A 10500-nucleotide genomic window follows, 5' to 3' on the forward strand; every position below is an offset into this window, starting at 1 on the left:
ATGTATCATGCAGCTCCTCTCTGCGATGACACCAAAGTATTTTTTGATTCCTAATGCTGAGAATTTGTTTTGTAGCAGCCATAGGGAAGTGTGTGCTACTGTGAGGCAGGCTGAAATTTCTAGTGTTCAAAGCTAGTATTCTTCAGGGAGTAATGTTTAATGAGGATTTTGCAATGTGAAGTATCTCTTCTTTCCCTATGTGCTGAACACATCAGGAAAAGATTGATCTTTTTTGGTGCTAGAATTCTCTGGTTTAATATCCTCTACTGCAGGCAAGGGCAGGGCGGGGGACACCTGGGGGTGTCTGCAGCTCTCTGATACCATGTCCAGGTGTCCACTCTTCATGTATGAACCTGGGCAATGACTATGGCCAGGTTAATTGATTATAAAGGATGCCACTGTTGAGCATCACCCAGTTCTCATCCAAATTCCATGTGTATGTGTGCATAATACAGGAGTCATATGATAGCAATCTGGAGTGAGAACCCTTAACTTGGTGTTGTAATATCCCAATTGTCGCTCTTAATGTGATTAACTAACCAGAGACTAAGAATCGAACATGGGACCTTTGTTCTGAAGAAGAGCCACACGGACTCGAAATGTTAACTCTGTTTCTCTCTCCACACATGCTGTCAGACCTGCTGAGTTTTTCCAGCATTTTCTTTTTTTATTTCAGATTTCCAGCATCCGCAGTATTTTGCTTTTTACCATTGTCCTGGTTGGCTTTTGATCTTTGGGCAGTGCCGTTGTATGTTAAGCTATAAAGTTTGAGAGAAAGAAAAGTTTGCATTTGTCTGTGTGATTAGTTTCATGACATGGGGCATTACTGTGGCAAGATGTATATGTTTTATTGTCATCTGTTTCCAGATTAGACCTTTCATGAAGGCTCACCTCAACCGAGATAAAGACAGGGAGCTCCTGAAACTGTCCCAGTACCTAAAGGAGATTGGCAAGCTAGATGACTTCACGGACCTTAATCATAAACACTGGGAAAGGTAAGGACGTCTCCTACCTCCCACTGTGCATGCTGTCGAACAACAAGGGCCATGTTTCAGCTGTTAGCATCTCCGCATGTGCTCCAGTGCTGAATGATGTCAACATCTTTCCTTGGCAGGGAGACTTCAATAAGGACAGACCCCCAACTCTGCCACTTCACATCATGGTACTGTGGAAAGAGAGTGTTTATTTCTTATTTCTATATTAATTTCTGTTTTCTGCCCTCAGATAGAACTTCCTGCCTAAAACCCTCCACCTGGATACTTCTTTCCTATCGTTCAAAAGCCTCCTCAAAACCTCTGTGTTTGAACATGGTTTCAGCCATCACTCCAGAGACTTCTGTTACTGCTTCTCTGTGCCATGTCTCTGGATGTTAATGATACTGTATATTTACTTAGCGTATTGATACATTCTGGAATTCATTGCCTTAAAGGGTGGTGGAAGAAGATTTGACAGAAACTTTCAAAAGGGAATTAGATCTCTATTTCAAGGGGAAACATGCAGGACTATTGAAAGAGTAATCGAATGGGAATGCAGGGTGTGCCGAATGATGACCTACACCTGTGTTGTATGGTTTGGCATTGCTCTTTTTACCTCTGGGGCCTAAATTCAAATCTGACCTAGACTGATGGGATGAACATCTCCTGTGACTTTTAAGGATTGAGAGTTAGGGCATGGTGGCACAGAATAGTCCAAAACGAGTCTCCAGATTTGCACTAATTAGAAATCTCGAACAGGGAGGCCCAGAATGGGTTGTTTATCATTTGTTTAGCAAATGGTGGAGTGGAGGTATGTGGGAGGAATATTCTTCTAAATTTGGGGCTGATGCACAATGGGGGAAGAGCAGAGGGAATTGCCTTCAGCATCCAATAGTATCTGATGCTGAGGCTTGGGTTTTTGCTGAGTTGTGGGGACTCCGCAGCCCTTACAAAATGGCGGGCAGGATCCTGATCCAGAAGTCTCACTCCCATTTTTGCTGGGAAGGGAATGGGTCGTGACTCTCGCATGGAAAACCCGAACTCAGCAGGGCCATTTGAATTCAGTGTTGAGTTTAAAACAGACCCCATTTTCATTGTAACAAGGGCCTTAGCCTGCAATGTAGGAGTTACAAACGTTTAGTGTTGTTGTAAAAGCTGTTGAAAGGTGGATAATGTCTATAAAGCTGACACGTTATTTAAATCCACAGCCCTTTAAAAAATTTATAAACCAACCTGCCTATGTCAATGAGAGGCAAAAAGAAACCTCAAGCTGTCAAGTTATTTAAACGCCTAGCCCTTTGTCTGTGTCAGTACAAGTTGGAAAAAAAATCTGCTTTAGCAGTTACAATAGCTGTCGTTGACATTACCCCAAGGGCTATCATTGTCATTATTAACACTCGGCTGCTTATCACAACCTATCATCTCAGTAGGGGTTTCTAAATTCACAGTTTGATTGACAACTTGAAGAGGTTATTAAAAGATCAGCTGTCTTTGTGGAGTTATGATTCTAAATGTTTTTATCAGGGATTAAGTACTTGAGCAGATTTAAATGTTTTGAATAGGCTTTCATCGATGGGAGTGAAAGCTGTAACAGCTATATGGATCTTTATTTTATTTCATCTCAACATGACTCCTGTGGCCTGCCTATGGGGGATATTTATTGAGTTGGCATGGAGGGTGTAAATGCAAAGGGTGGTGGGTGGGGGAGGGGTGCATGGGTTAGCATTAAGTTGGCATGGAGGCTATAAGTGGTCATGGGGGGGTTGCATGGCTTGGCATGAGTTGGCATTTCCCGATTTGCACTAACCAACTCAGGAGTGAAAATCCGGGCCTGACACAGGGTTTTTGAAATCATTTCTGAGTAGTAACATCCCTTTGAAAAAGTTTCATGTGTATTGGCTTTGAGTATATATCTCCTCTGCTGCCATTTCACATGGGGAAAAAATAGTGTATTAATTTCATGCTGAATGCCAGAGATACTATTGCATCCTGCAATGTTGTCAACTCTGAAAAGGAGCCTCACTCTACTAAGTTCTAAACTCTTGATCACTTGCCAAAAATGCTACAATACAGCAATTTCCTCCTGTGGTAATCTCAGCATTACAAATGTGTATATCATTGCTATCTTACTGCTTCAGGAAATGAGACTTCCTGAGTGATGAGATGTCCTGCAGTTAAAAAGCATTGACCTCAGCTAATGGTAAAACAGTTTTAACTGTGTTTCCCAAACTTACACAGTGTAGGCCATGGGTGGGAAGGAAAGAAACTCAAGCGCCTGTCTCTTCCAGAATATGGGCCACTGTTACCCACGAGGATTGTAATGGTTGTAACACGTAGCTCGACACAGCAGCTGTCAGCACAGTTGCCACCAGAAGGAGAGTCGCTGCATGCCTTTTCCTTTCCACCTTAAATGTCCTGCTAAATTAGAAGTGCTGCATCTTGTCTGTCTACATGTGATATACCAGAATATATCCAGCTTGCCTACACTTCATGGAATCCTAGATTAGTCCTGCCCATGGACATTGGTGCCATTGGTATTGCTCACTAGTCAACTGCACAATTGCACTTTTTAATTGCTAATTTCCATCTCTTCTGCCTGCAGATATCTCTCTAAGAAGCAAGGACAGTGAGCCCCGAGTGGATCTCTCTGTCCTAGGTTGTGCACTCTTCAGAAGTACATGAGAAACTTTAACTGTGATTGAACTCAGAACAAGTGCTGAGCACTGCAACAGTCAAAAACAAAAAAAAAACACAACGCCAAAGGGACTTATCAACTGAAGTGCTACCTACAACTTTCTTTATCCTTCAGTCCTCTCCACTGCTGGTCCTTCAAGGGACAAGTGAATTGAACAAAGGACAATGTGCTTCAGCAAAATACTGTCACACCGTGTGCATACATAGGAACATGTTCCTGCTGCATCGCCATTTATCTCTGTCTAAGTGTAGCTTCCCTGCTTTGTCGTGAGGTTGGTTGAAACCAGAAGTATGTTAATTGCAGGTTACTTCATGCAAGAGTAAGTTGTTATTTTTTTGACAAGCAGCCCTTGTGTGCTGAGTTTGGATCATATACATGATAAAACATTGAATTTGTACACATACAATTTCAGTATGACCCAGGTTTTCAGAGAGGGAATGTTTTAAACTTACCCCCCATGAGCTCCTGTGCAATGGCAGGCGTAGAGGCCTATGTGGCCTTTACCCCAGTACAAACTCCTCATTCCTAAGTCCTACTTTCAGCTAGTGCTAAGCTGTATGAATATATCCAGTACAGCGATTCCCATGCTGACTTCTGGGTTTCAGACCAGACATGGGTTAGAGGCCACTGTGCCATTTTGTGGTCCATACCTGGAGAGTTTGTCTTCTCACATTTCACCTTCGTTGCTTGTTGCTTCCTGCACTGTCACACCACAAGCCGTTCATTACCTTGACAATGTTGCTTACCATCAGGTACTGCAGATCTCTTCCCAGATGTTATTCAAAACCAACTGTACTGTACAGTAAATTAGCGAATTTTCTGAACACTAGGTTATGTTTTGTGTGTGGTTGAGATCCAACTTAATGAAAGATTGGCATGGCTTTAATTTTCTACCAAGCCACCTACAGTGGAATGCTGGCAATGGTTTACTCTCCACAGCAAAATGACAGCCACAGAAATGGGGCCCAGGTGAAAATTTCTCTTTACACATTACAGGAATAGAAAACGCTAGCCAAATTTGCCAAATACAGAGGTTCAACCTTATTCTTGCAGCTGAAGATAAAAATAATGGATAGAAGTATACAAGAGTGAGCAATTCCAGCTGTTCCAAAGTTTTGCAGCATTTTCTCTTTAATGAAGTCATATGGATATGTGACTCTCCTACCTCTGGCTGTGCCCAATATTATGAAGGAGATGGCCTGAGGAGGGTGTTCTAGGCCCCTCAGGAGGTGTGCAAAGAAAGTCACTTCATTTCCACTGACACTCCAAGCGTGCACAGCAATCGTTGGGAGCACCCTGAAAGATTAAAAGGAAGTGAGCCATGCTTGAAGCTCTTCGTTCTGTGCTGATACCCTCCCACCACTCTTGCGCTGAATATAGAAGCAGCCGCAGAGCTGGTATACCAGCAGCTTGTGCAGTGCACCTGAATGTAATAGTGCTTCCTGCCCACCCTTTCTCTTATGCCTTCTACCCCTGTGCAACATAGAGCAGGCTAATAATTAAACATGTGTTCAGCAGATCAGTAGAGGTTACCCTGATGGGAATTGAATAGAGGTCAAACTAATCTGTTTACAGTTCAGCCTGGCTGAAAGGGCTGGAAATGACCTGGAGTTTTTGTCTTGGTTTTTTCATGTTGTGAGTTTTCATTCATTACTGCTGTGTGCTTATTTTCATTCTTTTAAATAACGAAAACAGACATTCCAGGTTGAATTCTGTATTTAAAGAAAATAATTCTCAGTGGAGCAATATCAAAGGTGTAAATATTAAATAAAATACCTGCTGAGGTTCTTTGGTCCAAATAGACAATTTAATTGCTTGTTATTTGATGCCGTGGGACAATTTATATTTACTCTGAGAATCTAGAGTGGGGTTTTCACTGGTATGGATTTGATTGAGTAATGTGTGCAGAGAACAACCTTAGGCAACACTTCAGTCTACTTGTATGCTGAAGGCTGGAATTCTGGGTTCAGTATACTGTGAAGCACTCTGACAGTCAGCTAGTAAATATCTGTACAGTGGCTTTTAGGCATGTTTCACCACCACACATGCAGTGCAAAAGGTGGGCCATACTATTCAAGAAGGGTTGTAGGTTCTATCCCCTGTCTGTGTTGTGTGTGGCTGGGATATGGAGGGGCAAATCAACCAAAGTTCCCCACTCTTGATTATTTCAATGAGTCCTGTTGACTTTTATTTGTGTGTGTGTGTTCATAGACACGTACGTAAGTCAGTTGAGGATAGGAGCAATCTTAGCTATGATGCCCCCTGCAGTTGAATAGACTAGCACTCCCTATCTAGGTTCACAGAAGGAAAGTAACCACTTGGGCAAGGCGCTGGAGGATGAATGGCGACTGAAACCATAACTTGGCACCCTAGAGAGGGACTGAGGGGAAAAAACATTTCAGAACACTGGCTAGAAGGGGGAAGAAAAATAAATCTCAACAAAAATTTTGTGTAAGTTTTGTTAGTCAGTGTTTGGGTTTAAGTTAAAAACTAATATTGTGTCCTTGTTACCTACAAATCCTTTAATTGAAAATTGAACCTTGTCAATTTGGGTGTTTTGCCCAGTGTCAAATTCACTAATGCCTTAACAAGCATTTGACTTTCTTGTCTTACTGATTTTGTATGCATTGTATAGGTTTGGTAGTGCAGTGATTATTTTGATTGACTAGTGATCCAGAGAAGCAGTTCAAGGTGATTTGAGAAATTTGAATTGGGTTGAATAATATCAGTGAATAAAAAACTGGTATCAGTAAAAGTGACCATGAACCTTTTGGATTGTTGTTAAAAAAGAAACCTAACTGTTTCACTAATGTCTTGGGGAAGGAAACTTGCTGCTCTTACCTGGCCTGACCTATATGTGACTTCAGACCCACAGCAATGTAGTTGACTCTTAGCCTCTCTCTGAAGTGGTTTAGTAAATCCCTTCATTGTATTAAACCTTGACAAACGGTTCAAGAAGGCGGCTCACTTAAAGGCAATTAGGGATGGTCAATAAGTGCTGGTCTTGTCAGTGATACACCACATTGAATATTTAAAACAGGATTTTTGCCAGTGCAGTGCGTTGGGGTGGCGGACATATATAAATGTGTATATATAAATGTTTTGTGTTTTCATAACCTATATGAATTACACTGCCTGAAAACAGTGATGTTTAATATTTAAATAGGTAACATACAAAGATGCAAATTTTTTTTTCCCCTCAAGAGTGTGCTTGAAGTCTGGGCCTCTCTCAAAATGCTACAGATTCTGGTGGGCATTTGGAGCTTTCAAGACTGAGATTAAAATATTTTTGTTCGATAAGGGTATCAAGGGATATGGAGTAAAAGCAGGTAAATGGAATTGAGGTACAGATGAGCCATAACCTAACTAAATGTACAGCAGACCTACTCCCCTTCCTAAATTTGTAAAAGAAAGGTAAAATTCATTCTCATTTATACATATACATGTATAATTTTACACAACAAAGCTCAGCTCAGGTGCTCCTTTTGCCAACCTGAAATGTGCAAATGCATGGATAACCTGGTGCAGGCAGGGTTGAGCTTGATGGTGATGCTTTCCACGGTGAAATAGCACTCAACTTAGGCTTGCACAAAGTTTGGACACTTGGGTCAAGGCTGCTTTCTGTGTGGGGCCATACCTCAGCAGCATGAGAGGAAGAACAACATTTTGAAACTGACTTTGCGATTTGGGATAATTGATCATTTAAAGTGATGACACTGAGTCAATCACATGCTGCAACAGAACTGATAGATCAGCACCAACATGCACTAACTGGTTGGTAGTGCCAAATCCCAATGCATGAAACTGGTTGTATTTGACTTTGTGCCACCAATTAGTGGTGGGCAAAGATCCAGATTTTCAGCTACTGCCATCGTAGCGAGAGAGAGGACAGGAAGCAGATTTGGGCTGTGGACTCGGTAAGTGAATTGAAACAAAAGCAGGAAATGCTGGAGGCACTCAGGTCAGGCAGCATCGGAGAGAGAGGGAGAGAAACCAGTTTCCTCTTCAGTTGACAAATTTTTGTCGAAACAAAGATGTTAGGGGTGCGTAGCGTCTAAAAGAGTTTGGAGCCAAGGGAAAGTGGGGAGGAAAGAACATGGCGAGAGGTCTGTAAAGTTCCCAAGATCAGAGATATGGTACAAAGGAAAAGGAGCAGTGAAAGAACAAAGGGAGAAACTTGTCTGATGTCCAAGATAATTCTGGGGATGTGAATTTGAACCAAAGTTTAAGAAGAAAACAGGAATGGACATGTTCTTTTGAGTTTTACTTTACCCTCCATATCCAAGGTACATATTTGGCCCATGCCCCAGACTTATTCTTATTCATCCTAGAGTGTTCACACCTATATGGTGTGCCCAAGGTAAGGAACAGAAACTCTATCTTTAGATTTGGCTTTTGGCACTATCCCATGTCTCCACAAAGTGCTTCTTGCATCTTCAGTGAGTAGTAGAATGGCCCAGTGCTCGACCCTGTTTTGTATTTAAGGTTTAACCACCAACCAAATTAATCTGAGAACAATTGAACAAGTGGATAAATGGCATATCTTTGCAGCAGATGTTGAACAAGTAAATGGCTTGCAAACAATGCTGGACTATTATAATTAGATTTGATGTATTTGGCCCTTATTTTATATTCTCACCTACTATGGAAGTCATTGGTTTACTGATCCCCAACAGGACTCCATTCATACAATACTTCACAGACTTCAATTTAGGAGGGGTGGGGGTGGAATCTTAAAGGATTATTGAAGAGCTCCAACTTGATGAATTCCCTCTGAAATAGTTGCCAGGGTTTGGTGAAATTTCGATGATTGTTTCTTGAATTCAATAAAGGACACCAACATGTATCTGAACAAATCTCAATGTTTTTGAGTTGTGTGGCTTGGTTCCTTTTGCAAGCACCCTGTTTGGAGATGGACAATGGCCCAAATCTTCCGGTATCCATGTAATCGGAGGTTGGACATAAGTTGGGCGATGTGCATCAGGACCCCGTGGAAGTCCCAACATACACATGCGCAGTAATTGTCTAGGAATTTTAGACATCAGATGGGCTGATTACTGCTGCCTGGGGTCTTTCAGAAATTCTCTAACAATGAGCTCAGATACTTGGGACTTACCCGCATGCTTATCCTGGAAGTATTATGCTGGTTAATACCTGGTCTAACTCGGTGTAACTGAACTGAGGACTACAACCGACACCCCCCCTTCCCCCACCCCCCCAATAATCTCCATGACTTGACTACCCACCCCAACCCAACTACCATTCCACCTGACCATCCACTTATCCATTCACTAACTCATTTACTGACTGAAAGACTTTAAAAACTTCCCTGAATCCGACAGCTACTGTTGTGAAAGGGGGTGCGTCTTCCTTTCTGTTTTCTTGCACTCAGTCTTCTCTGTGGATATCTGCGCTGACCCATGATGCTTCAGCTGGGATCTGAAGTCTGGGCTGAAAAATCACAAAAGGGTCGGGCTCCGTGCACAGTATTGGCACTGGCCGGAAGATCTGCACCAATCTTTTCGTAACACTTAGGGCAGGATTTTCCCCCATCGGGGGTGAAGTTGAAGTGCGGGCACGCCTCGGTGCAATTTTACGTGGGGGGGCCAATTAAGGCCCGCCCAGCGTGACGTCCACATGGAAGTGCTATGCACTCCCTGTGCGGGCGGGGGGATGGATTCCCTAAATCTGAGAATGCGCTTTTTCGCGCATGTGCACGAAAGAGCCGCACTGATCTCCCTGAGGCTAAGTGCTGCCTCGGAGATCGCCTCTACCGTCAAAACTATTAAAAATAGAAAAGAAAAAATCCCTGACATGTCCCCTCATGTGACACTGTCACATGAGTTGGGACACGTCCATAATTTTTACAAAAACTTTAATTAAATTTTTTAAAACCTACATTAACCCTCATCCCGCCCGTGGATGAGGTTTCATGCTTTTTCTAATGCCCGCCAGGGCTCCTGTCCTGCCCGTCAATCTTAAAGTTGGACGGGCAGGTCCATTAATTAGTTAAATGACTCTGTCAATGGCCACAGCTGATTTTGCTGTGCCCCCGCCTACTTGGAAATTTAAATGGGGTGCAGTGACGTTGGGAGTTCTGCCTGATGTCACCACGTGTCATTTTACACGTCGGCGAGCGGGCCCTGCCCCCCTGCTGGGAAAATCCTGCCCTTAGGCTGGGACAGTACTTTTGTTTGTATAAAGCTGGTACTAAAATCTTATGCGTTAAACTTTATATCTAGCTAAAATCGGAGCAAAATGCTTAATTTTTCTTTGTGTTCCTATATTGCTATATACTTGCAATCCCAGCTAAAGAAATAAAATTCAATTTACATCGGTAATTAAGAATGTACCTTGCAGTCAGGCTAGCGTAGATCTGTCTCTCCTGCCTCCTCCAGCAGTCTGTTCCCCTGTATAAAGTAGTTAAATGTAATATGTTTCTCTTCTGAATTTTGTGAACCAATATCTTTCATGTACCTATTGATTATAAGGACATATTTATGTATTGTGTGGCATCATATCACTTTTTATTAAAATTTGACAGCTCTCTCAACTGATTTGCTTTTCTCTCCATCATTCGTCTCTTCATCCAACCTGGCTCTGTTAGTGTGTCTAACACATTCATGCAACAAATCAGAAATAAATGGGTAAAGTGACACAATTATTTTATGGAAATCACAGCCACAACAACAACTTGCTTTTAAGTAGCACATTTAGTGTCCCAAGGCACGTCACAGAAGCATAATCAGATGAAAACTCCCACTGAGCCCAAAGAAGCTGACTTTAGGACAGGTGAGCAAATGCTTGGTCAAAGAGGTAGGTTTTAAGGAA

At 42.3% G+C, this 10500-nt stretch overlaps 1 protein-coding gene across 3 annotated transcripts in view; it reads left to right on the top strand.

The window, feature by feature from the left end:
• Positions 1 to 5475, top strand: part of ublcp1 (ubiquitin-like domain containing CTD phosphatase 1) — a 41268-nt gene extending 35793 nt beyond the window's left edge. For 2 of the 3 annotated variants that reach the window (XM_078550534.1, XM_078550536.1), the window contains 2 exons: positions 868 to 995; positions 3577 to 5475. In XM_078550534.1, the coding sequence (XP_078406660.1) occupies positions 868 to 995; positions 3577 to 3604 (156 nt within the window). In that variant the 3' untranslated portion in view covers positions 3605 to 5475. Of the gene's footprint in view, positions 1 to 867; positions 1163 to 3576 lie in introns of all 3 variants that reach the window. The other variant, XR_013577766.1, reaches the window with a different exon arrangement.
• The last annotated feature ends 5025 nt before the right edge of the window (positions 5476 to 10500 follow it).

Source organism: Cetorhinus maximus, chromosome 10 (genome assembly GCF_964194155.1).
Source record: "Cetorhinus maximus chromosome 10, sCetMax3.hap1.1, whole genome shotgun sequence".
Lineage (NCBI taxonomy): Eukaryota > Metazoa > Chordata > Chondrichthyes > Lamniformes > Cetorhinidae > Cetorhinus > Cetorhinus maximus.